This window comes from Mesoplodon mirus (assembly GCF_964341445.2).
Source record: "Mesoplodon mirus genome assembly, chromosome: 7".
Lineage (NCBI taxonomy): Eukaryota > Metazoa > Chordata > Mammalia > Artiodactyla > Ziphiidae > Mesoplodon > Mesoplodon mirus.
The window spans coordinates 72,000,263-72,019,383 of record NC_138983.1 but is presented as its reverse complement, the minus strand read 5'-3'; the positions used below and the strand labels follow the sequence as shown (position 1 = coordinate 72,019,383).

The window sequence follows — 19,121 nt, the reverse complement described above, 5'->3', positions numbered from 1 at the left end:
TCTATAAAATAAGAAGAGCTCTGTGGCTCAGTTTGAGAATGCTTTCTACGCCGCCTTCTGAAGATTCCCAGTACACATGTGTTCCTCCCCCCACCCCAACCCCCCAGCTTCCTTATCGCAAGAAATGCCACCATTTTCCTAACCGCTCAAGCCAGAAATCTCAGCTTCATCTGTGATTCCTCTCTCCCTCACTCTAGATAGTCAATCTACCTGTAGCTCTGTTGGCTCATCCTCCAAAATATCCTGAACTGGTCCATCTCCATATTTGCTCCACCACCTTGATAGAAGCCACTGTCATCTAGAGGACCACGGAAGCCTCTTAGCTAGGGTCTTTCCTTCTATTCTTGACCCTCCCACAGTCTTATTCTCCAGAGAGGAACAAAAGTGACTAAAAAAACAAACAGAAAAACTGTAAATCAAATCAAGTCTCTCTCCTGCTCAAGACTCTCCAATGGCTTGATACCTTTAGAATGAAATATCAACTCTTTAGCCTGTAGAGCCATCACTGTGACCTCACTTCAAGGGCCATGGGACTACAGAACTCTAGGGGCCACCGGTCAGCCCTCTTTGCTTATAGGCTGCCTTTCACTTCACACCCCCTTCACCCACTGAACTCCAGCCACACCAGCCTTCTTTCTGCTCCTCCAAGCTGCCAAGCTTACCCCTACCACAGGGTCTTTGCACTGGCTGCTCCCACTACCTGATCTATTCTACACCCACATCGACAGCTCCCTGGCATTCATATTTCCACTTTGGTGTCATGTCCTCAGAGAAAGCCTCCCATCAACCCAACCTAAATTATCAACCCGGTCCTTCTGATCCCATTATCTTATTGTACTACCATCGGATATTTCTCTTCCCCTTCTGTTTGCCTGCCCTCCTCCAGTAGAAAGTAGAGAGCAGGCACCTTGGCTATCTCATTCACCCTTGATCCCCCAGTGCCTAGGACAGTGCCGGGCACAGAGAAGGCATTCAAACACTAACTGGATAAATGAATGCATATTGGCCGATTCAAGGATCTGAGTAGATCCTGAAGTAACAGTTATACAACTTAACCCAGAGGATTTCCCAATTTTTCCCCCATAGAACCCTTCCCCTGCATGTTACCATCCAGGGAATAAGCACTCTGCAAAATGCAGTGTGGGAAATGACGTCCTGATCATTTAATCATCCAGGTCCATCGGGGATCTCCCAGCAGAGAATGGCTCCCACCCAGGTGGTTCCTCAAGGCAAAGGTGCAGAGGCTGGCTGCCTGGCTGTCTATTCCTCATTGCTAGTCCAGGCATTCCTACTAGCCCACAAACTTCCATAATGGGAACTGGATATAATTAGATAATCAATTAGGGGCTCTGAGTTACATCACATCTCTCAGTGCTGTTTTTAACACCATCACAATTGGGAAAAAGCGTTTCTCCTGGGGAAAAAAAGCTGTAACCATCTATAAGGCAGCTGCTTTGTTTGAACCACTTCGTGCTTTGCCTAACTACAATGGCCTACTAAGGGTATGACGGGTGTGTGAGAAAACCTATGATTATTAATGCTGGTGCTTCGCGGAACTGGAAAGAAAAAAGCCATTACTCTTTAGCATATGTTCAATGAAATCAAGCAATCAATTCGATCAGTGGCATTTAGGTTTGATAGCTAAAGGTTTATGGCTTAAAAAAAAAAAAAATTATGGTGGACTTTTCTCCAGAACTTTACTATGAGTCAAAAACTTTCTAGTTCCTAATCCCCTCCTTCTTTTGTCATTAAAACAAATGTTTTACGAGGTGATCTTCTGCAGAGTTGTTTAGGAATGCACCTATACACTGTAACAGAGTAGATGGTAACTGCCCCAGCGTTCTGCTAGCGTTATCATTCTATGGCGAGTCCCTCTGGCAAGCGTGGGTCCCTCTGGAAACAACAAACAAATCTAGGTCCTAATCCAAAAAGCAGAGGGCCACAGCTGACACTGCTACCCGGTCTCTAAGGTCAACAAACGTCAGTCACATTTAAAGGTAACTGCTCCCCATCAGGGGATGCTGGCCCTCTCAGGGAAGGGGGAATGCCTCTCTCCCTGCTAAAAACCACTGGCTGTCTTTCTTCTGTGTTCTCAGTATTTCTCTAATGGCAAAGCAGAGGCATCTGCTGGAGAACTTTTGCCTCCACTAAGGGAAATCCCTTGCACATATAACACTGAACACCCAGCTTGTAGGCAGACACACAAAAGAAATTTGAAGTCTATTTTAGGGGCTGTTGATTGCCTACGAACGTGTGTGTGTGACAGGCCAGAGTTCAGGCAGGAGCAGCTAATTAGCTCTGGCTGCTGGCGATTCTGATCTATAAAAGTCCACATCTCCGCCAGGCACATCCATTTCAAGGTCACGCTAATTCCCCACTAACTACCGGCAGTTCTCAGCACCGAAGAAGCGCAAATGACACACACAGTCCGGCACAGGCTAGAATGTGGTCAGTGGGGCAGAAGACCCCTGAAAAAAAGCAGAAGTATCAGTTGGCGAGGAGAGCCCACCTGGACTGCATCTCGGCTTGTGCTTTTGATGGCTGGTGTGGCGCTGGCTGGTGAGGCTGGCACGGGGCTTGGGGAGCGGCAGGCACCTGTTGCTGAGGAGCGCCAGCCTGGCACTGGGAGGGGGCCCCGGCCGCCGGGGACACGGCGGGCAGCAGTGGCGAGGCGAGGTGCGGCTTCTGGGGCTGCTGCTGCTGCTTGTACCGGGAGAGGCTGAAGAAGAGGCCTAGAATGGCCTTGAGGTTTCCATTCCTGATTTCTGCAAGACAGTGAAGAGGTTCTGGTTAGAGGAGGAAGCCTTTCTGGGGAGCCCCGTCTCGCACCCTTTCAAGAGGCTGCTTCAGCCCTCGCAGGAGTTTGGTTTTTTTTTAATATACATTATTTATTTATTTATTTATGGCTGTGTTGGGTCTTCGTTTCTGTGTGTGGGCTTTCTCTAGTTGTGGCAAGCGGGGGCCACTCTTCGTCGCGGTGCGCGGGCCTCTCACTATTGCAGCCTCTCTTGTTGAGGAGCACAGGCTCCAGATGCGCAGGCTCAGTAATTGTGGCTCACGGGCCCAGTTGCTCCGTGGCATGTGGGATCTTCCCAGACCAGGGCTCGAACCCGTGTCCCCTGCATTGGCAGGCAGATTCTCAACCACTGCGCCACCAGGGAAGCCCACGCAGGAGTTTTAATTCCTCTAGGATATGACAGATTTCCTGAACACTTAATTGGTGTCCCAGTCAATTAAAATCAGGCCTAAACCACAAAGAAATCAGTTGATTCTCTCCACTGGGATTAGAGTGGATACCCGAGGCAAGCAGCAACTGGGATGTCTGGTGAGTGCCAGGGGGAAATTCTCAGGAAGGACACAACCGAAAAAGACCGAGTCCGGAGCAAGACTGTGCTTGTTCAGGACACAGAGCAAGCCGTCCAGGGACAGAAGCGCCGAGGGAAACTCACCGGTCTCCACGCGGCCCTGCCCAATCCGTGCTCTGCACTTCAAGCCACCCGGAGTGAGCCAGTGGCTGCCGACCCACTCCAAAATCCTCACCCTGCTTCGCCCAATCATCCTGCCCTCAGATGGCTCTGTGTCTCTCTTGCCCGTTGAATAAAGAACTTGAACTTGGGGTGGGCGTGGGAATAGGAGATAGGGGTTGTTTCCATAAAGAACGCACACAAAAATTCTCCTATAGTAAAATAAATTTGTGCAGAGTGGGGCTAAGAAAATTTTTTATTCCAGACATAATTTTTCCGATGTTAAAAAACACATTTGCAGTGGTTGAGAGTCCGCCTGCCGGATGCAGGGGACACGGGTTCGTGCCCCAGTCTGGGAAGACCCCACATGCCGTGGAGTGCCTGGGCCCGTGAGCCATGGCCGCTGAGCCTGCGCGTCTGGAGCCTGTGCTCCGCAACGGGAGAGGCCACAACAGTGAGAGGCCCGTGTACGGGGTGGGGGTGGGGGCACGCATTTGCCTCGAGGCATGCATTAAGTGCTGCAGAGAAGGAATAAAATATTTATTCACAGGCAGAGACTGTGGATGCAAGGGTGTTTCCCCATGGGCAATCCCTCCTTTTCTGCAGTTCTTTTAACACCAGATGCTGATGGCCAGGGTCTAAACTGACCCTGAGGGTAAAGTAATAGGGCCACCCAGCATGGGGGACAGAGAAGAAGGAACCTAGGGGCTCCCTCTGCTTTGCTTCCACCCTTAGGCAGAACTTCTTTTTCTGAACTGGCAAGGGGGTTTGAGGGAGTGGGGTTGGAGGAAGGGAAGCCCCCCTCCCCTGTGTGGGTAACACACACCTCCAGGTTAGCCCCAGGCTGGGCAAGAGGATGCTGACAAAGGAACCAGAGTTTCCTCCAAGGACCCGTTGAGGGGCAGAAGGCATGAATGGGGTTCTTTCAGAAACAAGCCCCATTCCCTGCAAGCCTGTCAGTGCCCTGGGGTGTGATCCTGCTGATTAGGTCAGGCTGAATTACTTCCTGTTGGAGAGTTCCTCTTTCCAGCCTCTGAAGAAACTGACAATACAAACTACTAAAATCCAACTTTCACCCTCTGCTTTGGGAGCTAGCATGTGCTGATTGTGGGACAAAAGTGTCAGGAGCCCAGCTATCAGAAAACCAAAGCCACGAGTTGCAGTCTATACTCTACCACTTACTAGCTGTGCAACCCTGGACAAGTCACTTAATCTCTCTGGGCCTCAAATGACAATATTGACACAGCTTGCCCCATCACACAGGGTTGTTTTGCAGATCAAACCAGAGCGGAGATGTGAAAGCACAACTGTAAACAGTCACGTCCTTCACTGGTCTTGGTTACTGTATGACCACAGCAGCCTCAGAATCCTGTAGGAGATTCCCATGCAGCTCCGGTTTCATGCCTTAAAAGTTATGGTTTTTACCATGTGACCTTATAATTTATCATGAAAATTACATCATTTTTGAGAGTGGGAGGGAAAAGTTCTTGATTACATTAGGAAAACAGGTGTAAGCCTGGGCTGACTTGGACAAGTCAAGATGCTCGTAAACCACTGTGTGCAATGCAGGGAGCACAGAAACTTTCCCCAGATGTGGGAAAGTCCCCCAGTTTCTTTGGGTAGCTCAGCTTTAACCCTTCAGCTCTGCTTCCTTCTCCATCCTAAGGAAACCAAAGGAGAACACACCTGTGGCCTGTTCCGCTTCTGCTTCTAAATGTTCTGACAAGGACACCAGTGTCACAGAGAGTGAGGCTTGGCTGGGATGATTCAGTTTATAGATTGAGTTTTTGTAAGATTCAACCTCTGAGTCTCAGTGTTCTTCTTTAAAATAGGCATTTTCCTCATGGGCAGATGGAGGGTAAAGGGACACACCCCTGGGCCCTTAGCTGGACAGTGACAGGAGGCAGGACAGAATCAAGAGCTGGCGTGCAGGTGACGACCTGTTAAGGAACTTGGGAAAACAATTTCCCCTCAAAATTGAATTCCCTGAAGGGTGAAAACAGAGCTATCATCATGACAGATGAAATCTATGTAAGATTTTAGTGCCTTTTATAGAGCTACTACTAATTAGTATATATCAAGAGAGGCTTTTTACATACATGATCGCGTTTAATCCCTACAACCTGGAAAATGAGGCCTATTATCTCCCTTTTACTTAAGGGGAAACAGGCTCAGAAAGGTTTGAAACCTCTCCAAGGTAATAAATCCTGGAGCTGGGATCTGAATGGAGGTTTTCCAGCTCAAAGCCCAGGCTCCCAACATGGTGTAACCAGGCTTACTTACATACCCATCATGGGTCGTGTATTGAAAAGCACACCAGATAATGTTTTATTTAAGTTAGCTCATGGCCATATAAGTATTCTTTACTCTCCTTCTAGAAGTATTGTTGTATTATGGGATGTGTCAAATATCCCATAATACATTTTTTTAAAACCATGCAAGAAAAACAAAGAAGGGAAGAACTAGCAATTCAGCATATCCAAGGGCTCAGGGGTTGCCCCCTGCAAAAAGCAGGCATATCCACATCGGGACCCCCTTAAGCTACCTGCCCAGCCCAGGGCAGATGAATGGAGCTGGCTCTGTCATATTCTCTCCCTGCAGTGGATGTTCAATCATTTATTGTTCATAACTGTTCTATTATTCCTGAAAGCATCTTTTTATTTGTGACGGAGCGCAGTGCTCTCATAAATACACTTTTTCTTAGGAGGAAGCATTTTTATTATAAAGATCACTGATTGTTAGAGCCACAAAGCCTTGGGTTTGAATCTCTCTAGTCCAGCATTTATGGACTTCAAAGCTTTTCCAAGAGTCAACCTCTCTGAGCCGCAGTTTTCTTCTTTAAAATTGGCATATGTGTGCCACACCTTCCCCACAGGGATGCTATGAGAATTAACAGAGGATTAATGAGAAAATAAGGGCAACGCACCTAGGACATGGCCTGACTCTGTATTTCCCTTTTGGGTTCAGAAAATACCATCATTGTACCTGCAGCCCCCTCAGAACTCAGCACAGAGCTCTTCAACTACGAGAAGACTAAGAAGCCCTTCTTCCTGCACGTCCCCTCCAGGCCACAGTCACAGGCGTCAAAAAGAAAATCAACCATGATAATCTCATTTTACAGAAAACTCAATGGTCATCTTTTTAAAACAAACAAACAAACACACAAACCAGCTCTACTGAGATATAGTTTATATCCATAAAGTCAAGTGTGTGACGATTTTTAGTAAGTTTAGTAAATTCTAGTTTTAGAATATTTCCATCACCCTAAAAAGTGCTCATCTGCAGTCAATTCCCAAACCCATTCCCCCAGGCAACCTCTGATCTGTTGTTTCTATTGATTTGCCTATTCTGGGCATTTCCCCATAAATGACAATCATGTGATGTGCAGTCTTTTGCATCTGGCTTCTTCCACGGAGCATAATGTTTTTAAGGTTCATCCAGGTGAGAGCGTTATCACTAGTTTGTTTCTTTATATTGCTGGGGTATTATCCCATTATATGGATAGACCACATTTTATCCATTCACTAGTTGGTGGACATTTGGACTGTTGTAATTTTCTTTTCAGAACACAGGACTCAAGCGTGGTGAATGCTCTGTTTGGGAACGAGCCACACAGTTTATGCCATGGGTGGTCCAAAATAGCTAGAATTGTGTTATCTTCCTATTTCCAAATGGCATTTCTCTGTGTGCCACGAGGCCTGGTAAGCTGGCTCCATAGGCTGTCTAAAAACAAAATCCACCAGCCCACAAAAATGTTCCCCTCATGACATTTCCCGAGGCTTTGGAAAAAGAACATCATTCTGTTTCTGATCAACTATCCTCACCCTCCTGATTTGTAGAGAAGGAAATAACTGTAGACCTAGAGAGATATGACTTGTTTAAGGAGACAGGAGCTCGGCTGGTATCTAAACCAGCGTGAGAACCCTGTTCTTCTTTCTCTCCTATGGCTGCACCCACGTAAACTGAAGAATAAACTACACAGGCCATAGTCCAATTTCCACTAGAATTCAGTATGGCGTTGATTCTGAACTTCCTTGGGTTCTGACTGATCTCCATACCCACTGGCTGGAGCTAATCTGCATGGATGCTTTAGGGGAATGTTGGGCAAGAAGGGAGGATAATAGAGTTATTCTCTTTCCATATTGTTTAAAAGAAACCTCAGGCCTGCTTTAATAAGGCATAATCATTGGAATAATCTAATACAAAGAAGCCTGCTTTGTAGGAAAGGGATTGGGAGCCAAAGGAAGGGCTGCCTCAGACCGCAGTCTCAGAATTCCTATTCAATCCCCTTAAGCCATGGTGTAAGGTCACTCTCAGAATTCCTATTCAATCCCCTTAAGCCATGGTGTAAGGTCACCCGGCTGATTCAGGAGTGTGGATTCTGTGGCGTTACTCCTCCAGCTGGGCCGTCTACATCACCCCCATTCAGCATGTAACTTTCCACCCCACTCTGGCAGCCCTTCTGTGTACTGCTCAGCAAAGCCCCTCAGTGACTCTGCCCACAGGGGAAGTGGATGAGGGGGTGGGAACAGAGCCTACAGGGCCCCCTGCCGGTGAAGGACAGAAATGGCCTCGCTCACCACCAAACTCAGGTGACATGGGTAGGGAGAGATGGAGACAATCTACGTGCTGCTTATACCCTAACGGTCCAGAAAAACCTCCTGCTTTCTGGCTCAGGATGAAAGGAGGAGAAAGCTCAGCATCAGGTTTCTGGCTATCAGGGCAGCAAACCCAGGTCTGAACTAATCAAGTCAGCAACCGATTTCACTCCTAAAGCATATACGCCCTGTTAGAGTCACCTGGAAGCATCTTCCTGCCTCTGTTTCTCCAACCTGGAAGACGGATAAAAAGCAAGTCCTTTGTTCCCATCATATTACCTATGCCCCAACGTCTATCTAAATTTCTTTTCACCTTCCTTTTCTGATTGGTGAAAGCCTATTCAACTAGTAAAACCCAGGAGAAACATCACCATCTCTGAGAAGCCCCTGCCTGCCCCAGGCAGAGCTGATCGTAGCCTTCTTTGGGCACCACTGGATCCTGTACATACCACCAGCACAGCTCTCTCATTAATTGGAATTTAAAGCTAGTTTTGTATGACTGACGTGACTCTCCGTGTACCACGGTGCCTAGCACTGTGCCTGGCATATAGGATGTGCCCGGCAAATGCGTGCTTAACTAAATAGGATATGTCTTCACCTCCAGACCTCCGCTTCCCCATTACAGGAGGATGGGCTCAAGGCCAGGTACTGCAGACCCCAGGTGTTCTCAAAACTCCCAGGGATAAAGGCCATTCCTCCTCACAGGAACAGGTTTACAGATGGTTGTGACAGGTGGAGTGAGGGGTTGAAGTGATCTAGAAAATCACCCCGGGCAGGCTGAGGCCCAAGCTCACAGGACTCTGGCAAGTCTCCAGCAGCAAGCGGATGGGTCCGATCTTGGGGAACACGCAGGAAAAGCCCCAAACCAGCAGAATCTCCACGGGGCTCACCTGGGCCTGCAGCCCCTGCTCGCAGGCATCAGCTGTCTGTGCCCTGGAACAAAGGCTCCCTGTGGCTCTCTCGCAGGCAGGCCAGGACAGGGCCTGAGCTGCTGAGATGCTTCAAGGACAGTTGCACACACCCTCCCGGGTTCCAAACCTGGCTTTACTCACTGGGAAAGGGTGGAGATGTGCCTATGAGGCTTTCTAACTGCTGATTTTTTTTTTTTTTAAAGCAGAGGAGGAGCCTCAGGGCAATCAATCATCTTCAAAAGGAAAACAAAGAGCATTAAAATTACATGATTTCTCTCAGGCGTCCGTGGTCGGGAAACCGGCCGTCCGGGCTCCCGGGCCGAGGTTCACGATGTCAGAGAAGGAAACGAGGCAGAGTGGAGGCTCCCTGGAGGCCAGCGGGGTGACTGTCAGGGACATACAGGAACTGATACGGCGCGAGGAGGAGATCGAGGAGCAAATCAAAGCCAATTATGACGTGCTGGAGAGCCAAAAAGGCATCGGGATGAACGAGCCACTGGTGGACTGCAAGGGCTACCCCCGGGCAGACGTGGACCTGTACCAAGTCCGAACCACAAGGCACAACATCGTCTGCTTGCAGAACGATCACAAGGCAGTGATGAAGCAGGTGGAGGAGGCCCTGCACCAGCTGCATGCTCGCGACAAGGAGAAGCAGGCCCGGGACCTGGCCGAGGCCCGCAGGGAGGCCATGAGCCATGGCCTGGGCCAGAGCCAGGACCTCAGCCCTGCTCAGGCCTTCGCCATAGTGAACAGCATCAGCCCTGGCTCCCCTGCCAGCATCGCAGGTCTGCAAGGTGGATGACGAGATAGTGGAGTTTGACTCTGTGAACACCCAAAACTTCCAGTCGCTGCAGAACATTGGCAGTGTGGTCCAGCACAGTGAGGGGAAGCCCTCACTGTGACAGTGAACCGCAGAGGGGAGAAATACCAGCTTAGACTCGTGCCAACACGCTGGGCGGGAAAAGGACTGCTGGGCTGCAACATTATGCCTTTGCAAAGATGATTGTCCCTGGGGAACAGAAACAGGAAAGCATATTCCCTTGCCCCAGACTTGGGTCTAGTGGGCATTTCCTCCTTCTCTTCTCTTCCTGAAGCTCAAGGTTCTGGAAGAGGCTGGGAGCCTGAACTTCTAGGTGGTGGAAATGCTGCGGTCTCCCAGTGTGATCTCTTGGGATTAACGCATTGTTAAAAACTTGATTTGTGTTTAGCATCTTTTGCAAATTAGGCCATGGCCCTAAATGGGAATCCTCTGGATTGTGAGTAAGTGGGCAGGAGTTATTCTGGTAGGTGCTGATGTGACTTTATTCTTCTAGAAATTTTGTTTTTTCCCCCCAAATAAACAGTTTTACAGTGTTAAAAAAATTACATGATTTCTTTAAACACTATAATGATTTTCTAGTAGTTATGGGGGTGGTTAGAAGCGTAGATAGTGGTGAGTAGTATAAAATACCAGGACTTGAATCAGCAGATGTGAGTAGCTTGACCACTGCTGACTCTGTGGGCTTCCTTTTTGCCACATGGAACAATGTCTTTGGGCCGTAGTCTCCTCATCTGTAAGATGGGGTAATACGAATAGTGATCTCGGAAGGTTGCTGTGCGGGATTAAATAGGATATAAACTAAAATGTGTACAACACTTAGCCCAGTGACTATACATGGTGGGTCCTCGATACATGATTTCCACTCCTATAACTTAACAGTATGTCAAGTGGAGGTACTTCCTGTAGCCCTGAAATTGTGAATAAGGCCCGTTTGAGGAAAACAGGCTCCAAGTACCCTTGCTTTGTAAGTTCAAGGCCCTGACAGAAGTTGGGACCAGTCACCCTCCCACAAGACTGCACTAGTCCAGAATCAGTCTTACAACCAAAGACCATCATCACCAGCCTCTACCCACCGCGCCCAAAATCAATATAAGAAGATCCAGATGAGAGAGTGTCATTGAGGGTGGCCGTGGGTGGTCATGATTGATGATCACAGAGACAGGATATCTTCTCCCCTCACCAAGGAGCAAGACAGCGGGGTCCTTGCACTCCTAGGAGTCAAGGGAGTAGAACCTTCAAGAGAATCACTCCAGGTGGTGGTGCTGGTGTCCTAGTGCCCAGCTGGGACACCTGCTTAGCAGGGACCTGGCAGATCTGCCTGTTTGCCACCTAAGCTGGGGGAAAGAGCTGGAGAGAGACTGTATGGCGGGGACTTCCAGGTGACAGGAGTCCTGTTCCATCACTACAAGTGGAAGACAGAGCCCACACATTCCTGCTGCTCTATGGTGGGTAACGCAGGGACTGTGAGACTGAGGCCTACGGCCTTACCAGGACCACCTTAGTGTGGGGACGAAGAGGGGCCTGAATCAGGGGGATGGAATGTGACTGCTACCAGCTGGGGGTGAGCTAGAAGAGTGGTCAAATCTCACAAGAGAATACCGAGGCCCTGGGAGCAGCATGGGAGTGAGTGCCGGTCAGCAGGGCATGCAGAGACCCCCAGTGGGGACAGTGGCAATGATGGCCCACCAGGAGGAGGGCAGCAACTTCACCACCAGCAGAACTCTGCTGCCTCTGCTGCCGCCCCAATGCTGGCGGCTCAGGCACAGGAACGAGGGAAGGGAAAGGAAGTCAAGTCATCACCCCCGCCGGCCCCCCTCAACCTTCCAAAGCCACCTGCACTGGGGGGCACCGGGGAAAAGAGCTTTGAGTCTGAGACTGGAGCTTAAAAATGAATAAGACTGGGCTTCCCTGGTAGCACAGTGATTGAGAGTCCGCCTGCCGACGCAGGGGACACGGGTTCGTGCCCCGGTCCAGGAAGATCCCACATGCCGCGGAGCGGCTGGGCCCGTGAGCCATGGCCGCTGAGCCTGCGCATCCGGAGCCTGTGCTCCGCAACGGGAGAGGCCACGACAGTGAGAGGCCCACATACGCAAAAAAAAGAAAAGAAAAAAAAGAACAAGACTGAGTCTTAAGTACTGACATAAATCTGTTCTAATAACTGCACAAGACCGAAGAGAATGGGTTCTGGCCCAGGTATCATTAAATGAGTCTCAACCAAGCAGGAAAGATGGGGGTCAACATAGGTGGGGGCAGTTACTGAAAAACTTACTTCATGGTTATACCCCAGTGACTGATTCCTCAACACACTGGTTCCAGTCTGCTCTTCTCTTCTCAGACTCACAAGGGCCACATCCCACCACCGACCAGGGGGGCTGGAGCTGAGTTTGTCTGCACGATATGCCTTCATGGGCTGCCCAGCATCTTCCGAGACAGTGTTCCAGCCAACAAAGGTTCTAGACCTTTTTTGATTTCTTTCACCCGTACATAGCACGCCCACATTTTATCCACCTGCCTTCCCCAAAGACACCATGAACAGGAGCTCCGAAACCACAGACCTGGGTTCCAATCCTGGCCCTGCCACTCACTCACTGTGGGCTTCATAACTTCTTTCAGGGAAAATTTCCTCATCTGTAAACTCAGCAAATTATAAATTCCAATGTCAGTTGAGAGAGCTGGAGCTGATGCAGATAAAAGCCTTAAAAGCACAGTTGGTACTTATTCATTCAACACATATTTGTTGAGTAGATTCTCTATGCCTTAAGGTATAGAGAAGATGGGGCAGGGGGGGACAGGACAGGCAGAATGCAGGACAATGCGTAGACAGATGGCGGGGTGGCCAGGGTCACCTCCAGGCCACATGAGATGAAGCTGGCCTACAGGGTCTGCATCCCCTGGAGCCCTTTCTGCTAAGCGTGACTTGTAGAAGAGAAGCCCCTGCTGATGCTCTGCTGCGGGTGGGGTGCACAGGCCCGGAATCCAATCATGCCCAGGACCTAGGAGGAATGTGTGCCTGCCACCTCCACCAGCACGAGAACTCTCTACCAGGAGGAAGCAATGTGTTCCTTGGAATAGAAATTTGCATCTCCCTACCTCTCCTTGGAAACACCAACACCAACCCCTCATGCCCCAGCGATGGGCACGCCACATGCCATTCAGCCTAGATCTCATCCCCTGAGGAGGAGGGCCCATAGCCCAGAGCAAAGGAACCCTCCATGGACCCTTCTCTCAGAGCTGAGATTAAGGCTGACCACCGAAAGCTGCCTCCGAGACCTCTGGAAGCAGTGTGACCGTGTCTGACCCGGGGCAGCCCCAGCCTGTTAGAGGTCCTACGTGGGGAATTCCGTGCAGAGACACGACACACCAATAGCAGCCACCCACCCGCAACACTGGAAGAGACTACAGTCCAGAAACATAGCCAGGAAAACCAAGCTTTCACCACACAGCAGAGCAAAGGCAAGGAACAGGCCCCCAAAGGATCATGCTTGCAAACTTACGCTCCACTGGGCTGCGTCCTTCCGCACCGCTCCCCGCCTCCCCAACCCTAACTACCAGGGTCAATGCTAACCAGCAACTCTGCAAAACGCGACCAGGATAGGGAAAGGTGGTGTCATCTGAGGCCCCCGCTGCTCCACCTGTTCTGGGAAAACTGGAGGAGGTGGAGCCTAATGAGTTTGGGAGGATGCTGGGGCCTATGGCCGCTCTGGAGCTAGCAGCTGCTTGTATTTACAAACAGGAGAGAGACACAGCAAGTTTCCAGAGTGAGCTGTTGCCCGAGGAGGCTGAGAATTCAGACCTGCCATCTCCAGACCAACACCTAATGAACAGCGAACCACCAGCCAATGCTAACGTGCTAATTAGCCACCAAATTGGAGTTAATGAAAAACTAATCACAATGTCAAAATGGAGCACCTCATTAATAAATCACATGCTTTTTTGGAGCGGGGGGAGCTAGGAAAAGTGCTGCTTCTTCTAATAAAATTAAGAGATAAGGATTAGGCATTTTTCCCTGGGAACTTGCACAGTTTAAATATGCTCTGTGGTTAAGTGTTCTCTCTCCCACAGATAAGGCTTGGCTTGATAATTAACTAAATTGCCGGTCACGTGAATCAGATCGGTGTTGTTTGATGAAGCCCTTCTCAAAGAGAAGCAGCTCCGTCTTTACTGCTCCCTCCGTGTCTTGCCGACAAGGCTGGCACAGTTGGATTGGCACTCTCAGAGAGATTCTTTAGGTTGTCAAAAAGTTGGCATCCTCAAGTGTAGACAAGCATTGAGTGGCCTCAAAACCCGAAAGAGACAAAAGCGGAAAAGCCCACCAGCACCCCTTGGCTTAACTCTAAAAGTGTCATCAATAAGTAACAGGTGGGCATTTCAAAGGATGAAAGGGCAGCTTTATGACAAGTGCTCAGACTCACCTTCTGCGGACAGCCCCTGGATGTTTATTCCCTTAGCTGCCAGGAAATTCAAGCAGGCATCTATGTTTTCAATCTAGGGGGGAAAGAAAAAACAATATACACTCAATAAATGTTCAGTCTTCTCCAGAGCCATCTCTTATTAGGAACAAAAGTCTGTGTCAGAGAGAGGGTTCATTGTGCATTTGCTAACGTTCTCGAAGAGGAAGAAATGACATGAAAACGCCGGATGGATAGATGGACGCAGGTCAGTACTCTCCTTTGTCTGTACTTGCACAGGAAAAGGCTACCTAATATCCCAACTACACACAGCGCCAAAAGTCAAGGCCTTGGATTGCTCACGGCTGCCAAAAATAACCAGGGTGGAATTGGAGTTCTCGTGTAGGTCACTGTCACCAGTGCTATCCTGAACACTTGAGCAGCTGCCAGAAACACAGAGTGGGGACAAGGTTAGGAGACCCTTCCACCTACCAGCAGCTGGGAGAGACTTCCCAGCCCCTGAGGAGGTGGGCAGTGAAGCATCAAAAGAGTGAATGGGCGTCTCAGCAGGAATCTGGGTAGTGTTTACTCACAAAATTCTCAGGATGGCAGGCATCGCAGAGGACGGGAGAGCTGCAAACTCACCCAACCTCTCTGTCCTCCGGGTTTTCTGTGGCAGAAGGGACCAGACCCCACCAGGGTCTGGGAGGCCTCCCAGGCTTTCCAGGGCTGATGCCACGGCCAAGGGCAAGCTCACGTCCAGCCCTCAGGAAAGAGCAGTTAGATCATTCCCAAAGGTCTGATTTGCCTTCAGTTGTCAGGGCTAATTATTTTTTGGTCTACAGGAAACTGTTAGGGCTCGATTCATGTCAGCGGTGACCAAAAATAAGAGAAACTGCCTTGCACTTGGCACAGGGAACTTTGGATTTCACACGGTTTGCATTTCACAGCGGAGATCTTCCTCACCTCCTCAACCCCTTAGCGCCCCCCACCCCGACTTCCCAGGCTCCAGCCACACGCTTATGAACTCCAACCAGTATTTGACCCACGGGGTTTGCTGTGAACTCATAAATGACTCTCTTTCACAGCGTACATGTGACCCTTCTCCCTCCCCTCCCCCAAGCAATATCCTGAGGGTTCCTTCAGAGCCACAGAGTGAAGCGTCTCCATTTTACGAGCTCTCATTTGAGTACAGTCTGGCTCCAAGGCAGTCTTCCTGAAGTTCATGTCCACCCTCCCCTGATGTCTGGCATTCTCCTTCTCTGCTCCCAGTCTTCACAGCTTCCAAACACGTTAAATTAAGCTCAGGGACACCTGAATAAAACTGCATCCATTCTAAAAGAATCCGCTCAACCCTGAGCTTGAGGTCACTCCATCCTCACAGTTTTTAGCTCAGGTTCCCAATCTCTTTCCCAGCTTACAGCTCACCTTCCAGGGTCTTCATCTGGGAGACATTTTTTCACCTCTAAGAAAAGGGGTAGAATGCAATTTCCTGCCAACGAAATAAATGCTGATGCTACACGTTATGCCTGCCACCATCGCAGAAAATCGTTTCTTACAAAGAGGGAGGAAAAATGAGATGGCTTTAAACTCTCCTTCCTTCTTTCCAGCGCAGGATGACTGACAGTGACAACCAAGTGCTACCACCTTGGAGGGGAGGGGGGTGAGGGGGAGGGCGAAGAAGGAAGAGAATGGCTGGGAGGACCCTGTGCAAGGTGTTTTGGCGCAATCGGCTTCCATGCAGAAGTGTAATAAAAATCATCTCTCTGGGGCTTCCCTGGTGGTGCAGTGGTTGAGAGCCCGCCTGCTGATGCAGGGGACACGGGTTCGTGCCCCGGTCTGGGAAGATCCCACATGCCCCGGAGCGGCTGGGCCCGTGAGCCATGGCCGCTGAGCCTGTGCATCCGGAGCCTGTGCTCCGCAACGGGAGAGGCCACAACAGTGAGAGGCCAGTGTACCGCAAAAAAAAAAAAAATCATCTCTCTAAATGTTATTGCACTCTATTACAAAACCCTACTTTTGAGAAAATACCAATCCTTATTTCATGATATTGTATACAGTGGTAATAGACCAAAACCATTCAAAAGGATCTGTGGCCTCTACACAAAGGCACTGGTATTTAAATCACAGTAAACTTATAAAATTCCTCTTCTACTGTTTGTCTCTTCCTATAATCCTATCCTACTTTTTTTTTTTGGTGTGTATGTGTTTTTATTGTTTATCTATTTTTTATTTTCTTAGATTTTATTGAAGTATAATTGATTTACAATATTGCGTTAACTTCTCTGTACAGCAAAGTGATTCAATTATATATACATTCTTTTCCATTATGGTTTATCACAGAATACTGAATACAGTACCCTGTGCTATACAGGACCCTACCCTACTTCTTCTAATATAATATCTTACACATGGCTCTGAAGGGAGGCGTTGGCAATTATGACCCCATAGCAAATGAGAAGAGAAATCTGACCACCCCTGAATCTGTTAATGCAAAATCAAAAATAGTGCACTTGGTATTGATATTGATCCTGGGAAGTGTCATGTAGGTGGGCTGACATGGGTAGGTTTAGTTTTTCAGCAACAGTGTGGTAATGTGACACTAAATACAAAAAAAAGGGACACCTGCCAACATATGCAAGAAAAGTACTGCTCTACTACAACACTGCAATTCTATAGAATTTTCCCTCCAAGGAGCATGAAGTACGTTTCCTTGTTACATCTATGGAGCATTTGATGTATGTAGCACCATTTAAAGTCCATGGTAGGACTTTCTGGTGGTGCAGTGGTTAAGAATCCGCCTGCCAATGCAGGGGACACGGGTTCGATCCCTGGTCTGGGAAGATCCCACGTGCCGCAAAGCAACTAAGCCTGTGCACCACAACTACTGAGCCTGCGCTCTAGAGCCCATGTGTCACAACTACTGAGCCCGTGTGCCACAACTACTGAGCCCGTGTGCCACAACTACTGAGCCTGCACTCTAGAGAGCCCATGCGCCATGACTACTGAGCCTGTGAGCCACAACTACTGAAGCCTGCGCGCCTAGAGCCCATGCTCCATAACAAAAGAAGCCACTGCAATGAGAAGCTCGCGCACCGCAACGAAGAGTAGCCCTGGCTCGACGCAACTAGAGAAAGCCCGCGGGCAGCAACGAAGACCCAACGCAGCCAAAACATAAATAAATAAATAAAAAATAATAAATTAAAAAAAATAAAGTCCATGGCAATTTCTTCTTGCAAGGCTACCCTTGGTACATTTCAATTCACCCATGGGGCTTTCTTTTTAAATGTTAAATTCTGTTAAGGGGAGAAATAATTATAAATAGGTTACCTAGAATATTTCCTCTCTTGTTGATTTTTGTTACAGTCCTATCATTCTGTCAACCAATTTCATAATTTTGATCAATAGTTCTTTGCTGAGTAAGGAAGACTGGGAAAGGAAGAAGATTTTGCCCCCCAGGGGGCATCTGGCCACATTTTGGGTTGTCACAACACTGAGGGAAACTGACATCTAGTGAGCAGAGGCCAATGATGCTGCTAAACACCCTACAAGGCACACAACAGTTCCCTCCCAGCAAAGAATTATCCAACCCCAAATGTCAGCAGTGCCAGGATGAGAAACCTGAGGGATATGATTCTTTCAATCACTCAATCAACATCACTGTGCGGATATCTGCTCTGTGCCAGGCATTGTGCTCGATTTTTTTGACAGTGTTGGTCCAGAATCTTCCCCCCAGTCCAGGAGCCCACATTTACATAATCCTTCTCTTTAGGGTCCACAGAGCCACTCGACATACACTCCCCGACTCCCATCCATTTCCAGGAGAATCAGAGCATATAAACAAGGGAAGCACTAGGATCTCCCTACATTAGGTGAAGGAGGAGACCTAAGGGCACTAGGAATGCTTTCTCCTAAAGAGGAGATGAAACAGGGAACATTATCCAGATGGCCAGATTGCACTCCCAGAAAATGTAAAACCTGAAAATCAGAACTTGGGTCATCATTTAAAAGACAATTCATAAGCCCATCAAGCGCCTTGAATTTTTTCCTCTCTACCATGAATTCTCTGCTCACAGAGGAGTTCAAAAAACATTCCTCAAGTTTCAAATCCACTGTTTAATAATGTTCCATTAAGGCTAAAAATCACTCCCGACAAGGGGGCCGAGACCCACGCTCTTTTCATCTGCACCCCAGGAAGGGCACGGGGCTGGGAAGCAGCATAGGGTCAGATGTGGATTCCAACCTCCCGCTTCACTTGGAATGAGATCAGAAGAGGAGAATGTTTCTTTGATCCACGCTCTCTTGTGATTCAAATTCACCTTAAGGTTTTCTTATAAATACTGTTCAGGTAAACAATCCATCCTCCAGTACCACTGAGGTTGCAAACTCCCACCACATCCCTGGAGGGGACAGGACGGTGGCAGGACCCTGGGGCACTCAGCACAGCACAGTGAGGTCCTAGTGCCCATCTTTAACAAGGCTCATGGCTCCATATGGGATCCAGACATGCAGTGCAAGATGAGGATCCTGTTAAAGCTGAGAGGCAGAGGGAAGGAAAAGACTCTTCACCAGCAAAGTATGTAAATACAACGAAAGTTGTTCATTAACACATAGCGGCCAATATAAACTACTTTCCAAAATTAGCTGAAAAAAAAATCTGTGCGAAGTCTGACATTCCAGTGTTGCTGATGGGTGGGGAGGGGCACTGGGTGAGAAGGCTGTTGTAGTTGTTGCCATAGAAATGGGTCCAAGAGCTCTGGAGTCAAGCTCCTGGAGTTTGCAGTGCTAGCTAGGGTAGAGGCAGGAAGCTGAGAAGGGGGACCACAACACCAGAGACCCTGGGAGCAGAAAGGAGCTGGATGGAGGAGTGGGCAAAGTAAGGGGACAAACCAAGACCAAGATGTACTTCCCAGAGTTTCCCTTTGTTTGGGGCCATATGT

The 19,121-nt window shown here is 48.8% G+C and overlaps 1 protein-coding gene and 1 pseudogene across 8 annotated transcripts in view; one reads left to right on the top strand and one right to left on the bottom strand.

The window, feature by feature from the left end:
* The window catches only part of NAV2 (neuron navigator 2), a 768,613-nt gene that overhangs the window by 225,669 nt on the left and 523,823 nt on the right, over positions 1-19,121 (bottom strand). For all 7 annotated transcript variants that reach the window (XM_082628907.1, XM_082628910.1, XM_082628903.1 and 4 more), the window contains exons 4-5: positions 14,206-14,278; positions 2,510-2,765 (exon numbers count right to left, since the gene is read on the bottom strand). In XM_082628907.1, the coding sequence (XP_082485033.1) occupies positions 2,510-2,765; positions 14,206-14,278 (329 nt within the window). The remainder of the gene's footprint in view (positions 1-2,509; positions 2,766-14,205; positions 14,279-19,121) is intronic.
* Positions 9,271-10,298, top strand: LOC309808182 (26S proteasome non-ATPase regulatory subunit 9-like; annotated as a pseudogene). Its single transcript has one exon. The product of its transcript is annotated as a 26S proteasome non-ATPase regulatory subunit 9-like (transcript).